General features: G+C 40.3%; 1 protein-coding gene across 5 annotated transcripts; it reads right to left on the bottom strand.

Moving 5' to 3' along the window:
* Window positions 1-1,735: 1,735 nt before the first annotated feature.
* zgc:163057 (Hemoglobin subunit alpha-D-like) lies at window positions 1,736-17,855 on the bottom strand. Of its 5 annotated transcripts, none has more exons than XR_007448041.1 (5): window positions 17,527-17,855; window positions 15,386-15,590; window positions 13,990-14,140; window positions 13,509-13,594; window positions 3,067-5,313 (listed from the first exon to the last, which is right to left on the bottom strand). XR_007448041.1 is itself a non-coding variant. In XM_049562562.1 (4 exons), exons 1-3 carry the CDS (start codon window positions 17,616-17,618, stop codon window positions 14,012-14,014), a joined length of 426 nt encoding a protein of 141 aa, XP_049418519.1. In that variant the 5' UTR covers window positions 17,619-17,855; the 3' UTR covers window positions 7,132-13,594; window positions 13,990-14,011. The 5 variants fall into 5 exon arrangements, 2 of the variants coding, with proteins under 2 accessions (XP_049418520.1, XP_049418519.1); XR_007448040.1 differs by lacking the exon at window positions 3,067-5,313 and adding an exon at window positions 5,368-6,007 and having other exon boundaries at window positions 9,824-13,594; XR_007448042.1 differs by lacking the exon at window positions 3,067-5,313 and adding an exon at window positions 6,021-6,463 and having other exon boundaries at window positions 10,292-13,594.

Here is a 17,855-nt window from a genome sequence, read left to right as displayed (position 1 = left end):
ATGAGTCTCATCTCTGCTGTAACATTCAGATGTAGAGGCTAGGGTCAGACTTTGAAAGCTTGGATGCATCCTGCCTTGTTCAGGCTGCTGCTGCTGGTAGGTTAATGGTGTGGGAGGTATTGTCTTGGCACACTTTGCACCCTACCGATTGAGTACCCAACTTCTTCTGGCTGCTGCCAGCATGTTAATTCGCTATGTCACAAAGCTTAATTCATCTCAGACTGGTTTCTTGAACATGACGATGAGTTTACTGTCCTCAAATGACCCGAGCAGTCGCCAGATCTCAATAGAGCACCTCTGGGATGTGGTGGAATGAGACAATTGCATTATAGATGTGCATCTGACAAATCTGCAGAAATGTTATGGACCAAAATCTCTGAGGAATGTTTCTAGGGTCTTGTTGAATCCATAGGGCGAAAGGTGATCCAAAGGGGTACTAGCACGGTCGAACTAATAACATGACCAGTGAGTGTGTATTGTTCAAACACCGGTTCACATACAGGTCCTCTGTTGTTTTTTAGTAAATATTAAGACATACTTTGACATTTTATCAAATATTTACAGGTGACAACAAAATTACTTCACATCAGGTTAGGGGAAAAGTATCTACTGTTGTAGGGATGAATAACGTTATGTATATCAAGGGTTATCAAGTCCACCTAATCAGAAATTGGGGAGGTATAAAAAGGAATATTGGATTTCTTCTTAACGCTAACGTTTTAGCAATGTTAGCTGTGTTAACAAAAAAAACAGAGGAAACTGTTTAAGTGTCATCCTCCTTTGTAAGATTGGCATAGTAATCATCCACAAAGCTGGCCATCCCACCTTCCGCAATCCTGACAATCGCTGTTATTTTCGCATTCTGCTCCCCTAGTGTTTTTCCACTCTACCTGCCAGCCACTCCCACCTGATCGCCCCATTCCACTCACCTGCCTCCACAGCTGCAGCTCATCAGCCAGTCAGCCTGGTATTTAAGGCTCTCCAGCGCACACACACACATTTTGCCAAATTATTCTTTGCCCACATGCAAGACTTTCCAGCACTCCTTACCTGCCTGATCTCCCATTACCAAACTCACCAGCCTTCTGTCCCCGACCACGAGTTCTGCCTCAGCGTCTCTGGTTCCAGTCTGCCTGTGTCTGTGTGGTGTTTCCCTGTGACGGCGTTTCAGCGTGAGTGTTCCCACCTGCTTGCCAGTTGCCCCCTGCAGCTCAGAGACTACCTGTTAGATGCCACATGCTGCCTTGTGTGTGTATTATCCTTTCACCTACCTGTCAGCTCTTCGATCCATCAGCTGGGGTCCATTTCAGAAAGGAGGTTCAACAAACTCTGAGCCTAAACCTGAACACTGAGTTGAGTTACTCTGAGATGGGAAACTCTAGGTTACCGGTTTCAGAACGGCTGATTTCAATCAGTTCAATCAACACAGAGTATGTTCACTTTGAGTTAAGCGTGTGCACCACGACTTTAAAAAGCCATCATCAATGGAGCCCCGATACTACGATTCACCATGGCAGCTCAAAATGAAATATAAAAACATCGTTCAAACAGGTGAGACTTCAGCATAGTGGTCTCATGGGGTTACCTGATTTGAACCAACACATTCTGATGGCGTTATCTCTTATAGATCGTTATGCCACTGCAACTGTAAGTAGCCAATACTCCATAGATTATGCCATATAGTAGTTTAAAGTATACTGAAACACAACACTCATCTTCACAGGATGATGAGGTCACATTGTTTGCTGCCACAGAGAGGGAGCCTGAGGGGCCTACAGAGGTAACATCTTGATATTTTTACTGAGTTTCCTCAATTCTGTGGAATTCATGTGCAACTGTATGATTTAATGTCATCCTTGTGTATTCCCAGTTACCACTGAAGGAGATTTATAGAGTGCATCTAATTAAAACAGTGCAGAAAACGGACCGGCAGATCACAAAAACGGATCTTGAAATTGAGATTGAAACACAAGTTAGAGGTGGGTGAATTGTGTTAATCATTGGAGCAATGTAAAAAAAAAACAAAAAAAAAACTAACTGTTGCTTTTGTATTTGTAGGAAATAAAGAAGACCAAATAAAATGTGAATTGTCTTTATTTGACTACTCTGGGTGGTGGTGATTGTGATTTAAACAGTGAAGTGATTCTAGCATGTCTGACTGCTCTTCATCCTGGATGTCTGCAGGGTGGATGGGGTTGTCATCAGTGTCTTCCATTTGTAGGGCAGGGTGTTGCTCTCCTAATTGTGGTAATATTATGGAGAATGCATGCCACAATAATGTCACAGGCCCTCTCAGGGGTTACCCTGAGGTGACGTAGGCACTGGAAACGGGCTTTCAGCAGACCTATGGTCATCTCCACCCTGGCTCTCGTCCTACAATGGGCCAGGCTGGTTCTGTTGGGGGCCTGGGTCAGTAACATAGGCTGGCATGGGTAACCCCTGTCACCCAGCAGAAAGCCATCAAACTCTCCTGTAATGTATAGTGGATACATTTGAGTGCATTAAAGGAGGGAGACAAGTGAATTATATTGTGCAAGACTTGAGGCTGCTTACCATGTTCCATTATGTTCCTCAGATTAGACCACGATATATCCGTGAGTCATGCACAGACCAGGCCACTTGGCCTCCACATTGGTTATGATGTGGGCTGCATCACACATGATCTTGACAGATGCAGTCTTTGACATTTTGAAAAACGAAAACCCAGAGTTTCCCTCATTTCAGGGTTAACAGTTGTGAAACAGACCCCTGGCCTCTACTTCCCTGCTGCTCATCCCTCATCAGCTCTGCTGCTACGCTGGACTGCTCTTGTGGTTCCAGCCCCCTCGCCTTCTTGACCACACCATCAGTAACCCCCTCTTTGTTACCTCTGCCTGCCAGCAGACTGAACTGTTTCCGTCTGAGGACTTAGTTCCTCACACTCGGTTCGGCCTGGTCCGTACCCTGGCCCCTGAACTCAGAGACTGTGTGTGGGCTCTGAGCCCAAAGAGCGAACTGTTACCTGACTATCTTTGTCAGCTAAAGTTCTTGTTTACTCTGTGTATAAATAAAGGTCATCACCAAATGCTCTGGGCCTGTGTGCTGCATCTGGGTCCAACACATACCCGTTAAAGTCAGCGGCGTCAAGGGGAAACACAGTGGGACAAGTGAAAGTTAGGGCAATGTCCGAGGAGGGTGGGTGGGTGTGGTGGTGGATGGGTCCAACAAACAGACTTTCACCCGGAGAGTGGAGTTCTTGTCCTGTAAGATTATAAAGCCAAAGCCTGTTCACTTTTTCTAAACCTAACCATGTGCGTTTGTTGCTTCATGTTGTACTGAACAGTGAATTTCCTGTGAAAATATCAGTGTATTTTGAAAGAAAACAATGCATGTAACAGGCAGAACTTGACACAGCCTCCCAGAACGTCAACAGCCAATGCACCCAGAGTACTTTGCACGTCGTATCTGGATGTGAAAGGTCCATGAGTGTTATATTTCTATATGAATTAACAAATAGTAAAGTTAATCGCACATTCACTCTGCTCGGCGCTCTGCTGCTGTGTTTCCCCAGACAGTGTCCAGAGTGCACTCTGCCACTCTGAGTGCGGTGCTGTGGATAACTGAACAATACATTCTGACAGCTCTCTTTACAAACGGTCCAGTTTGTGCCAGAGTGTGCTCCTGCACTCGTCGAGTATTTCCGAACGCACCACACGCAACGGAACTTTCTAGCCAGCGCTAACTAATGTCTGCAGTTTTGTTTGCTTTGTTTTGAGAGTATTACAACGTTAATCCTCGTAGTAAGGGAGCAGTTTCCTTCTTCTACCACATTATATGAAGGCATGCTGATGTCAGAACAAATGCACTTCAGCAGAATTCGGAGAGTGATTTGAGATTTGGGAGGAGAGTCTTGAAAGTGTGGAAGATTGCAAGACAGATTGCATAAGATGTTTCCCTCCTCTGTAGTGAGTGTAAAGAGGCTGACGGGACATTAACACATCCTCTTTGGACATGTCGGATATTGTTGAGTTATTGGAAGAGTGTGTTTGAATGTACTCTAATGCTTTTGGGAAGAACTGGGGACCTAACCCAGCACTTGCTGTCTTAGGTACCACGAATGTGTTACCTTTGGCAGACAAGTATGAAACTCAGGCCGACTCATTTGGTATGGTCGTGGCAAAGAAACTTATTCTGCTTATGTGGAAGTCAGACTGCACACCAACATATATGGATAAGAGAGGTGAAAAAAAAGTAAAATGTTTGTTTTTTGTTGCCTTTTAAGGGCAACTGTACACCTGGTGCTCCACCTCATGTAATTAAATTTTACATGAGGATTAAAGACTAAAGGAATCCACTTGATTGTTGTGAAGTTTTTTTCAGTGTCATGTGATGACAAGGTGGATTTCAGTCTCAAGGTGCTGTTTTTCTGAGACACTGAAACTCATCACGCACTTCGGCGCTATCTCAGACTGCAATACAAAGCAGATAAGACAACAGACCCCTGCCACACGTGCCTCAAAAGCCACATGAGGACACAAATGACGTGACTTAATTTCAGCCCGGAGGCACTAGGCTGGAATTCTGTCACGTCATTCGTTTTCAGAAACTCTGTTAAACTTTAATAATTGTCATTTTTAAAACATCTTGCTGATGGAAATGTATTACTTTCACAGTAATAGGCCAAGGGTGGGGCCCACGATAAGGGTCTATGGCTGATCCTTGCGTGAAATCAAGTACAACAATTTACTGACTTAAATCACTGACAATACAAGTTATATGTATTTACATGATAAATAAATGTTATTTTTTTGTGCCATCTGATACTCCCACCCACCAAAGTGCCTCACCAAAAAATCAGCGGCTCCTACAATAAAAGGCACAGTACAGAGAGAGCAAGAGCACAAAAGAGCAGAGAGATAAATAAATAAATAAAGACTGAGAAGCAGCAGGTATGACAGGCAGAGCTGAAAGTCAGAAGTGAGGCAGAGTCATTTTTAGCAAATATAACCGACTGTTTAGGGACCACAGCGTGCAGAAATATTTAACTATCGGCTACCTTTTTGAAAAAAGGCAATGTACCTTTTTCCCTTGTCAAAATTTGGCATAACTTTGAAGTGTTATTTGCCCCCCTCTCCAACAAGATAGCATATCATGGTTGGTACTGATGGATGCCTTAGGTCCTAAAGTATATTGTGATACCAGTGTCTTCACTGTAGCTTTAAATTTGAGCCCGCTAACATGACCCTAACTTCTCACCTTCAGCTCTGCCTGTCATACCTGCTGCCTCTTCAGATGGCACATTGGACCACCACAATGACCAGCAATCATCATTGCCTGTGTGTATAAAACAGAAAATACCAAAGAAAATAAGAAATTAAGCAATTATTTTAATTTTTCAAGTTTTAATAGTTGACACTCACCAGCCGCTTTATTAGGTACACCTGCTCAACTTTTTATAATAATAGTAATAATAATAATGCATTTCATTTATAGACGCCTTTCAGGACACTCAAGGACACCTTACTCAGTAAAAAACAAAACAAGTAGCAATGTATCCATAGATCATAAAATCAAACTCTGCTTATAGGTCACATTTTCAATTTGCAAAAAGAAACAATTCAAATGATTAGTAATCATATATTGCTTCTTGGAAATGCTGGAGAAAGATGTTTTATTGAACAGCTAAATGAGGATAAATGATGCATTCTTACACTCTTACATGAACGAGGCACACTCAAGTGCTTACACACACACGACAGATATTCCCCTCAGGAGTCGGCAGAGACCAAAACAGAGATAAAAGAGAGTGAATATTGAACTTAAAATTATAAAATGGTCAGAAACATGACTCCCAATGAATGATACTGTTGCTTCATGTCTGCTGGGTGTGTAAATAGGCAGCTGTTTGCTGACATGACAGTGACAGTAACCTATCACACTTATAAAGTACTGTTGCACTTCCCCTGGAGTCATAATCTGGAAAGAATTAAAAGAAGTGTTCTAAATAGCTGGGTTAAAACTATTAAACCTTGAAGCATCATACCTTACTTTAAAGGCTGCCTTTGTTCAAAAAATGTACTTGCATAAGGACTGGAGTTATTGGAAGGTGCTCGCCCACTGTTTCAATTAAGGTTTTACCCTTTTTTGCAAATTCAGCCTTGTCATAAGGGCTTGGTTGAAAAGATACTTGGAAATTCATCTGTGTTTTTGAAGGTGGGGGTCATACGGAGTTGGTTATGCTTTCAGTTTAATCCTCCAGAGGCAGAGATGAAATTATGCAGCAGGTTATATGGTTTAATTCCAATGTTGTGATCGAAGGGAAGGCAATTTTTTTGAACAGGATTTTTCAATTCTGCTTTGCACTTGAAGATTTTTATATCTTTATTTAACATACCGGTCCTTGGGAAATATTCCATAGAGTACTTATCAAAAATGGGAGGATACTTATATGCGATATACCATGCAAACTGGTTTTTAGTTTGATCTATAAAACAACTTTTGACTCATTCACAAGGTATTTTCAATAAGAAACATTAACTTTCTGGCTACTATAAAAATGCTAAATATATAAGGTATTAGAGAATCAGATGAATGCTGGTTTGGTGGTTCAGAACCTGAGTCAACAGTCCATCTGTTTTGGTAATGTCATATTGTATCTGCACCTGGAGGTGGATCTCTTCTCCGTGACATTGGGGGATGTTACAGAAATAAAGACCTATACTGTTAATTTGATTATATTATTAGGGGAAAGGTTAATTTATTAGTAGAATCTAGATCTACAGATTTAAAGGCTTTCTTAAACACCACTTTATTTTGGAAGAATATTTTACATATAACCAAGGTTACTTAGATAGATGGGAAAAGTTTATTGAAGCTGAGGGGTGGGGAGAAAAGATATGTGGCCTAACTTAAAACAGTAAGTGATCTTTATTCTTATCTCTTTGAGCATGAGGGGGGTTAAAAAATACTGTTCAGCTTCCCTATGTACATTTTGATTGATGTCTTTCTCCTACAAGACCACTTTAAAGGAGCTGTATGCCCTGGCCTCTACTTCCCTGCTGCTCATCAGCTCTGCTGCTACGCTGGACTGCTCTTGTGGTTCCAGCCCCCTCGCCTTCTTGACCACGCCATCAGTAACCCCCTCTTTGTTACCTCTGCCTGCCAGCGGACTGAACTGTTTCCGTCTGAGGACTTACTTCCTCACACTCGGTTCGGCCTGGTCCGTACCCTGGCCCCTGAACTCAGAGACTGTGTGTGGGCTCTGAGCCCAAAGAGCGAACTGTTACCTGAATATCTTTGTCAGCTAAAGTTCTTGTTTACTCTGTGTATAAATAAAGGTCATCACCAAATGCTCTGGGCCTGTGTGCTGCATCTGGGTCCAGCACATACCCGTTAAAGTTTAATGGCCCTCAGCGGCGTCAAGGGGAAACACAGTGGGACAAGTGAAAGTTAGGGCAGGGAATGTCCGAGGAGGGTGGGTGGGTGGGTGTGGTGGTGGATGGGTCCAACAAACAGACTTTCACCCGGAGAGTGGAGTTCCTGTCCTGTAAGATTATAAAGCCAAAGCCTGTTCACTTTTTCTAAACCTAACCATGTGCGTTTGTTGCTTCATGTTGTACTGAACAGTGAATTTCCTGTGAAAATATCAGTGTATTTTGAAAGAAAACAATGCATGTAACAGGCAGAACTTGACACAGCCTCCCAGAACGTCAACAGCCAATGCACCCAGAGTACTTTGCACGTCGTATCTGGATGTGAAAGGTCCATGAGTGTTATGTTTCTATATGAATTAACGAATAGTTAAGTTAATCGCACATTCACTCTGCTCGGCGCTCTGCTGCTGTGTTTCCCCAGACAGTGTCCAGAGTGCACTCTGCCACTGAGTGCGGTGCTGTGGATAACCGAACAATACATTCTGACAGCTCTCTTTACAAACGGTCCAGTTTGTGCCAGAGTGTGCTCCTGCACTCGTCGAGTATTTCCGAACGCACCACGCGCAACGGAACTTTCTAGCCAGCGCTAACTAATGTCTGCAGTATTGTTTTGCTTTGTTTGCTTTGTTTTGAGAGTATTACAACTTTAATCCTCGTAGTAAGGGAGCAGTTTCCTACTTTTACCACATTATATGAAGGCATGCTGATGTCAGAACAAATGCACTTCAGCAGAATTTGGAGAGTGATTTGAGATTTGGGAGGAGAGTCTTGAAAGTGTGCATAAATGTTCAATCAACTCTAGACACAGTCTGATACATTTTAAAACAGTGTATCGGCTATACTACTCCAAAGACAGATTGCATAAGATGTTTCCCTCCTCTGTAGTGAGTGTAAAGAGGCTGACGGGACATTAACACATCCTCTTTGGACATGTCGGATATTGTTGAGTTATTGGAAGAGTGTGTTTGAATGTACTCTAATGCTTTTGGGAAGAACTGGGGACCTAACCCAGCACTTGCTGTCTTAGGTACCACGAATGTGTACCTTTGGCAGACAAGTATGAAACTCAGGCCGACTCATTTGGTATGGTCGTGGCAAAGAAACTTATTCTGCTTATGTGGAAGTCAGACTGCACACCAACATATATGGATAAGAGAGGTGAAAAAAAAGTAAAATGTTTGTTTTTTGTTGCCTTTTAAGGGCAACTGTACACCTGGTGCTCCACCTCATGTAATTAAATTTTACATGAGGATTAAAGACTAAAGGAATCCACTTGATTGTTGTGAAGTTTTTTTCAGTGTCATGTGATGACAAGGTGGATTTCAGTCTCAAGGTGCTGTTTTTCTGAGACACTGAAACTCATCACGCACTTTGGCACTATCTCAGACTGCAATACAAAGCAGATAAGACAACAGACCCCTGCCACACGTGCCTCAAAAGCCACATGAGGACACAAATGACGTGACTTAATTTCAGCCCGGAGGCACTAGGCTGGAATTCTGTCACGTCATTTGTTTTCAGAAACTCTGTTAAACTTTAATAATTGTCATTTTTAAAACATCTTGCTGATGGAAATGTATTACTTTCACAGTAATAGGCCAAGGGTGGGGCCCACGATAAGGGTCTATGGCTGATCCTTGCGTGAGATCAAGTACAACAATTTACTGACTTAAATCACTGACAATACAAGTTATATGTATTTACATGTTAAATAAATGTTATTTTTTGTGCCATCTGATACTCCCACCCACCAAAGTGCCTCACCAAAAAATCAGGGGCTCCTACAATAAAAGGCACAGTACAGAGAGAGCAAGAGCACAAAAGAGCAGAGAGATAAATAAATAAATAAAGACTGAGAAGCAGCAGGTATGACAGGCAGAGCTGAAAGTCAGAAGTGAGGCAGAGTCATTTTTAGCAAATATAACCGACTGTTTAGGGACCACAGTGTGCAGAAATATTTAACTATCGGCTACCTTTTTGAAAAAAGGCAATGTACCTTTTTCCCTTGATTAGTAATCATATATTGCTTCTTGGAAATGTTGGAGAAAGATGTTTTATTGAACAGCTAAATGAGGATAAATGATGCATTCTTACACTCTTACATGAACGAGGCACACTCAAGTGCTTACACACACACGAGAGATATTCCCCTCAGGAGTCGACAGAGACCAAAACAGAGATAAAAGAGAGTGAATATTGAACTTAAAATTATAAAATGGTCAGAAACATGACTCCCAATGAATGATACTGTTGCTTCATGTCTGCTGGGTGTGTAAATAGGCAGCTGTTTGCTGACATGACAGTGACAGTAACCTATCACACTTATAAAGTACTGTTGCACTTCCTCTGGAGTCATAATCTGGAAAGAATTAAAAGAAGTGTTCTAAATAGCTGGGTTAAAACTACTAAACCTTGAAGTATCATGCCTTACTTTAAAGGCTGCCTTTGTTCAAAAAATGTACTTGCATAAGGACTGGAGTTATTGGAAGGTGCTCGCCCACTGTTTCAATTAAGGTTTTACCCTTTTTTGCAAATTCAGCCTTGTCATAAGGGCTTGGTTGAAAAGATACTTGGAAATTCATCTGTGTTTTTGAAGGTGGGGGTCATACGGAGTTGGTTATGCTTTCAGTTTAATCCTCCAGAGGCAGAGATGAAATTATGCAGCAGGTTATATGGTTTAATTCCAATATTGTGATCGAAGGGAAGGGAATTTTTTTGAACAGGATTTTTCATTTCTGCTTTGCACTTGAAGATTTTTATATCTTCATTTAACATACTGGTCCTTGGGAAATATTCCATAGAGTACTTATCAAAAATGGGAGGATACTTATATGCGATATACCATGCAAACTGGTTTTTAGTTTGATATATAAAACAACTTTTGACTCATTCACAAGGTATTTTCAATAAGAAACATTAACTTTCTGGCTACTATAAAAATGCTAAACATATAAGGTATTAGAGAATCAGATGAATGCTGGTTTGGTGGTTCAGAACCTGAGTCAACAGTCCATCTGTTTTGGTAATGTCATATTGTATCTGCACCTGGAGTTGGATCTCTTCTCTGTGACATTGGGGGATGTTACAGAAATAAAGACCTATACTGTTAATTTGATTATATTATTAGGGGAAAGGTTAATTTATTAGTAGAATCTAGATCTACAGATTTAAAGGCTTTCTTAAACACCACTTTATTTTGGAAGAATATTTTACATATAACCAAGGTTACTTAGATAGATGGGAAAAGTTTATTGAAGCTGAGGGGTGGGGAGAAAAGATATGTGGCCTAACTTAAAACAGTAAGTGATCTTTATTCTTATCTCTTCGAGCATGAGGGGGGTTAAAAAATACTGTCCAGCTTTCCTGTGTACATTTTGATTGATGTCTTTCTCCTACAAGACCACTTTAAAGGAGCTGTATGTGACATTCAGAGCATATTTGTGTTTCAGAATCTGCACATGTCTCTCAACATGGAGGTGGCTAGCAGCTAACGGTCAGAAAAGAGCTAACAACGGCAACAGTGCTGACAGAGCTAACAGTGTTTACCTGGTGGGGAACCGGAGGATGGTCATTAGGCTTCTGCAACAATGCCACTCTGCTCGGGACGCCGTCACTCCACTATATCTTTACATAGCAAGAGTTGTTTGCTGCTCTATTAATGCTCTGAATGTTGTATACAGCGCCTTTAAATGGACTAGCTGACAACATGTTTTTTTTGCATTACTGGGTGTGTTTTGTTGTTAGTGTGTTGTGTTTTCTGTGGATAGCATCAATGGTGAGATGTAGAGATATTTATAGCACAGAAAGTGAGGTTTGATTGAGGAACAAATGCAGTGCAGACAAAAGACGTGATGTGTTTTGGGGAAGATGCACTGATGGATAGATACAAGACAGATTAAGGTCACGTTAGTACTCAGAGAAATTAGTGGACCTCGTCCCAAAATAGTCCTGGGGTGTTCTAAACATCACAAATTGATCATGGGTGACAGTGTTTTGCTCGTCTCTATAGCAACAGATTTTTTGATTAAAAATACATCTTGTTCACAATGCTGACAGTGGACAGGACTCTTTCCACAGAGCAAGCATCAGCAGGGATCCTTTCTACGACATGCTGGCCACCAGGAAGCGGAGGATAGCCAATAAGAAATGATGACCGCCCACCTTTATACACACCTGCATTGCCACAATATCCATGACCAGCAGAGTCCCCGTGTGTGTATGTGTGTTATGTTACAGGGTGTCAATAAGGCCTCCTTTTTGTTCTTTCAGGGCTGAGGGACGAGCAGCAGACACAGGTGGGAGTTTATGGGACTGAAATCTTTGCATAGCGTGGCTGTGACGAGATCGCCCTCTGCTGGACACATAAGGAATTACACCTACAGGAGGCTTGTAACCTGAACATCCATCCTCCTCATGTGGCATTCCTTTCATCCAGACCAGCTCGCCTGCTTGGTCGTCTGCCAACATGACTCCAAGGCAACATTTTATTAACTTCACCAAGTTAACCAAGTTTTTTGTGCCTAAACCTAACCAGACCTTAACCACAGGGCATCATGATGATTTCGGAACGGACTTCGGAACAATGAGTTTAATATGGTCGGAACAAAGGGATGTCGAACCAATGGGCAGTTCCCAGAATGAGTTAGCATTTTACCACTTTCGGTTCCCTGGTCTCAGAGTCAATGGGTTTTTGGTTAGATGCCTTGAATAAGGTCTGTCGCTAACACAAGTTTTTGAGACTTTTGTGTTTTGTTCTAAGACATTAAATACCTCAATAAATACCCCACTCGTGAGTTTTGGGGCTTTTTTGTGTCTTAAAAAAAGGCAGTTGCTAACAAATGGCTAAATGAGACTACAGAACGTCATCGCGCTAAACACAGCTTTACAGCGTTGTTGTGGTGATGGTGGGTCATGTGACTGCGGTGTAGCTTGCATATACCCTCACCATAACTTGTGAAGGTTATCTTGCTGAACAAAATTAAGTACCAGAAACATCTGTTTGCCACAGAGTGTATTTTCTGCAAAATTCCAAAATTTGATGAGGGAACCAGAATGAAGCTAACTTCTATGTCAACTAAAGGCAAACATCAACCCTGCAGCACTCTGTTGAAGTGTGATTTATGGCTGGGCGCTTGACACTTTTGAGGAGTGTGTCACCTGATAGAAATTAAACAGCTGTGCAACTTTTTCAATTTATGTTGTGACAAAAAGTTTCATATGGTAACCAGAGACCCCCTGTGTTTTGTTTTTCTTTTACCTACAAATCTATTTTTGTCGCCTGTGATGAAGCATAATCCTCACACACAGCTGTTTACAATCACATCATTATGCCGCTGTGTCTGTGTTTTAATTTATTAACAATAATTATTGATTAATCAGCTGCCAGTCTTTTTGTGTGCTGCAAATTCCCCTCACTCACTCTAAAGCTCTCTATATAATCAATATATCACTAAATACAAACGCTGTTGATTTCTTTCCGTGGCGCTGACATGAAAACTATTTTGATTCAGTAAATGTCTGCTGTCAGTCAGTCTGGTGAAGACAGTTTGACCGACATATAGATGAATACTGGGCCAGCGTCTGTCCTCTCAGCTCCACAGGAGCTGCTGCTGACAGACGGCTGCTTCTGTGGACTTGGTAGGTGACAATAGTAACACTACTAATGACATTGCATGACAAAATATGACGTTCATGATCAAACAAATTTCTCCATGTATGCACTGATATCTGTCCATCTGTTGAAAATACATAATTTCTGTTTTTAAAAGTTTCATGTGACAAACCATAAATCAGGCTTTCAAGGCATTTCTAAACCTAGCTTTTTGGTGTCAAGTTTGTTCCTAGGATGGTGAAGGCATGACCCACCCTTTTCTGCCTTAAGCCTTATTTATGGTAGGCACACTTTTCAGAAGTTTCACTAGACAGAAATGACGTATTTTTGACAGAAAAAAGTGTTGCTTGATACTTTGCTTTCCTGACACACACCTCGAGAATATTATGTTGGCGGACAACATCATATTTTGTTGCGCAATATGATTGGTAGTGTTACTGTTGTTGCCACAGAGATAGTAATTTTCAATCCACACCGACTCTGACCTGCATTCAGCATCTCTGTCCACAGTAGCAGTCATCTGTCAGCAGGATCTGCGAGACAGCAGCCAGTCAAACTGCCTTCAGCATCACTGGAAGAAATCAACAGTATTTGTATTTATTGTATTTATTGATTCATTGATTTTATTTCCCAGCCCACTGAAGCCAGTGAGGGGAATCTGCCGCTCACAGACACACTGGGAGGTAAATAAATTTAAAACATATACAGTGGAAAACTTGATTGTAAACAGGTTTCTGTGCAGATTAAGCTTCACTAAATGTGACAGAAATAGACTTGGACTGTAAAAACACAGGGGATCTCTGGTTACCATGGAGATGCAAATTCGAGCCTTTGAGACTTTATATGGTAAAACAACAACAGGAAAGGTGTTTATTGCACATTTTTATTATTACAAAACATATCATGACAATAACTACATATACATAAATATTTCATACCATACATCGTCATAAATGGTTTATATACTTTCTAAAAAGGTGGCTGGGTCTCATCTGAATTTCTCGGAGAGGACAGCTGCAAAAGCTGACAGGAACTTGTCCATTGCAGCATGTATAACCGGTGTGAAGTCATCACCCATGTGACAGGCCAGGGTGACGAGCATACAGTGTGAGAAGAGCTGCAGAGAAGGGAAAGGGTTGTTACTGACAAAGGACTGAATCTATATGCAAAATGCAGGAGGAGCAAACAGATAAAAATATTATATTAAATACTCAGAACAGTTTTCTCTCACTCTTACTGTCCAACCAGAGCTCTACACATGTTTAAACCAAGGAGTAAATTGACAGAAAATGTTCAGGAGCTGCCTACACCCCCATCTAAATTCCACATCAGAGAAACTTTCCAAAATGCTCCAACAGCAGCTACATTGAAAACATAAGGAGTGTCCTGCAGCAAAATGCAAGTGACTATCTGCTACATTATTGCAATGTGTTTTCAGAGGACTAGAAATCACCTCTGCATCTCTTACATTTACTGAAATACATTGAAAACTATATGCCCCATATTTAAAAATTGTGTTTAAGATATAAATAGACTTAATATACATATAGGTAGGTATTTGTGTGTTTTGTAAATTGTGTTACAAAGCAGTAATCATATGTATTATATTGAAATGTCTTTTAAATTAAACATGTTTTATGGGAAGTAACAACAGGTCTGCTCTGAAGAATGCTGCATCTCCATGTATGGAAAATATATTTATGTTGCAGAAACACTAACAGTAAGCTACATGAGCTGTTGGGGAGAAATATGGCGGTCATGCTGGTTTTGAAGCAGTAAACAGGAACTCCTGCTGACGTCTTTGGACTTTGATCTGATATGGCCTGAGATGACGTAACTTTCAGACCACTGAAAACACAGCGTCATAGTGTGCTTAAAACCATGAGAATATTTTCTTTTTCATTTTATTTTATTTTATTTTACTTTGTTCTATTTCATTTTATTTTATTTTTTGGTAGATTTTCCAAGTAGACTTTATTTAATTAAACTTTATTGAGAGAATATTTTGGTAAGCAGGGTGGAATTATTAATATTGCACTCTCTACACCATCACATTTATTTGACATATTTGACATTTATTTATTTTTTACTAGTTAAATTACAAATTTAGACATGTGAATGTGTTATTTTTCATGCAAACAAAAAAATAAATCATGATGTTTGGTTTGTTTGTTGGAACAAAGAAAGCAAATGGAGAAAATAATTAGCAGATTAATCTGTAATTTAAAAAATCATTACTGTAGTCGCAATTCAATACAAAAACTATTCAAAAGATATTTAGAAACTCAACCAACTACAAATCAAAAGTTAAAGACTGCTTTATTTGCAGTAATGCAGGCCAAATGGATTGTAGTAAAGGCACCTTGAAGTTGGTCGGCACGATCCGGAGCGTGTAGGCGTGCAGGGTTTGCAGAGGAGCCAGGGTGACGGTCAGTTGGCTGATGTCTTTGGCTCCCTCTGCTATGGCCTCAACAATCTTCTTCCCATGAGAGAGCATGTGAGGGGAGCGCTGGCTGATGTCCAGATGGGAAAAGTACGTCTTGGTACCTGGGTAGGTGGTAAACATCCTGTGGAGGGATTAGGAAAAATAATTTCAGGATTTCTGTCAGTGGTGTTGCAAAGATGCACAAAAACCATTATCCATCATGCTGGTTCTGGTTACTGCCATCATCATCATCAGCATCATCATCATCGTCGTTGTTGTTGTTGTCACTAGTGTGAGGCCTTGCATTTGAGTATTTCACTACACTGATCTTGGATTCATATGTTAATTGCCAAACCAATTATTCATAAATCATTTACTAATGCTTTACAGCAAGCTGAGTGATATGTAGAAAATCAAATATCACAATATTTGTCTGCCAATAAAACCCATATGGATATTTTAAAAAGTACTTTGATTTATTAGTTAAAAAATATATAATCAAAAAGATGTTAATTCTGCTGTAGGGGTTTCATACACTGTTCAGAATGTATATATAGATATTTGTATACTGTAATAGCCAACATTCAATGTATGTACAATACTCTGTTCGCTACTGTATTTTGTTATGATTATGCCAGTAAAGCTATTTGAATTTGAATTTGATGTTGTAATGATGATCGCAAAATATTCACTCAATGAGATTTTTGCAAAAATACTCATCAGTTATGTAAATATTAAGGCTGGGCGATATGTCCTGAAAATTATATCACAATATTTTTTGGGCTATATCTCGATACACGATATATATCGATACTTTTAAATCTCCTCAAAAACACTTCATCAATGATAGGACTGGGAAACAAAAATGAACATGACATTTCTCACCAAATACCCTCTCTGATATGACTAAGTTGTAGGGATGACTATTATTATTATTATTATTAATACAATGAGATTTTTGATCAATAATCATCAATAATTTGGACATATAGTGACTAAGGCAAGCATTAAAACAAACAGAAAAGTCTGGGAGGTTAATACAGCATTTTTGTCTTATTACGATACAACGATATACCATACGATATCCAAAATCTAAGACGATCTTTATATTATAAGTGGGTAAAGGGAAATTATAGAGCAACTTGAACACTCTGATAAGTCCAGAAAATGACATCATTTTACTGTGAGCGTCATAATGGGTGTGGGGACTGATTACCCAGGGCCCCAATGGGAGGGGTGCCCTCAAAGGCCTGGAAAGAATTTTGTTTCGTAAGTAGTGCCATAACTAAATTAAAAATAATGGATTGAGAGACTGAACCCCCCCTCTTAAAGGCACACAATGGTTTAGTCCACCCTTGCACTAGGACTTGCCTCCTCTAAATGTAGCTAAAGCCTACAATGCCGTGTTTTTCTCCAAGAAATGAAAAACAGGGCTCCAAAAAAAAAGGAAGTAAGAAAACTGACATGGTAAAAATGAGTAAATAAACAAATTTTAGAAAATCCCAAAGGTGCCTGAGAGAGACGTGGATCAAGAAAGGAACGACGGGGGGGCCCAAAGAAACTGCTTATGCACAGGGCCCAGAATTACTACTATACGCCCCTGAATGCAGCCTTTAATACCAAAGAAGGCATCACTTACAAAATTCAAAAATCTACGACAATATGTCAATATAAAATCAATATATTGCCTGGTCCTAGTCTACACTTATAAATTAAATACTTTCATGATCAGCGGTAATACACAATTAATTAATAAATGCTGATTAAGTCATAATAAAAGGTTTTCATTTTTTCACTTTCTAATAAGACACCAGGAAGTTATGAAGTCATTATGAAGGGTCTCGATCTTCATATGTGGCTCCAAGCTTAAATGTTTGTTTTTGGGGACATTATGCCAGAGAGCTAAGATGAAGATCTCTTAGGAAGCCAAAACATTTATAAACACACAGCAGGCTCCTGTGGAGGAGAAATTAGTCACATCATGCAGTTTATCTACTTTTTAAATATATAACAGTTTCTTTCAAACACACAGGTAAGTTTATATGTTGGAAGTGTGGAAACAACAGAGTTAAACCTACCTATGAAGCGCCTCTGATCCAATATCTTCTGCCACGGGAGTCAGTTTATCCCATATTTCTGCTATAAGCTCTTTCTCTCTCTGTTTGAGCATGGCAGCCTTGTGCGCTATAGAGAATTCACTGTAGCTGAATATCCAGAGTGTGATGACTTAACAGCGGAGCTCAGATTCACAACAGGCGACAGATGTGTGCGTAAAAGGCCTTAATCGACCATTTTAGCACCATATTAACCAAATCGCAGAAACGGATGATGAGTAAAAGCAGTAACTCCGTCTGTGTACAAACAAGGTGTGATGTTAAAGGTGTTGTTTCCCTGCTGCGCTGCCTTA

This window comes from Epinephelus fuscoguttatus, linkage group LG20, assembly GCF_011397635.1.
Source record: "Epinephelus fuscoguttatus linkage group LG20, E.fuscoguttatus.final_Chr_v1".
NCBI classification, from domain to species: domain Eukaryota; kingdom Metazoa; phylum Chordata; class Actinopteri; order Perciformes; family Serranidae; genus Epinephelus; species Epinephelus fuscoguttatus.
Note: the sequence above shows the minus strand (reverse complement) of the source record. Positions and strands in the feature narration are given on the sequence as shown.

Coding starts and splice junctions, on each gene's coding strand:
- zgc:163057 (XM_049562562.1), bottom strand. CDS start 17,618: ATGCTCAAACAGAGAGAGAAAGAGCTTATAGCAGAAATATGGGATAAA. Junction 15,591..17,526: donor GGATCAGAGGCGCTTCATAG/GTAGGTTTAACT, acceptor ATCCCTCCACAG/GATGTTTACCACCTACCCAG. Junction 14,141..15,385: donor TCGTGCCGACCAACTTCAAG/GTGCCTTTACTA, acceptor CCTTCTCTGCAG/CTCTTCTCACACTGTATGCT.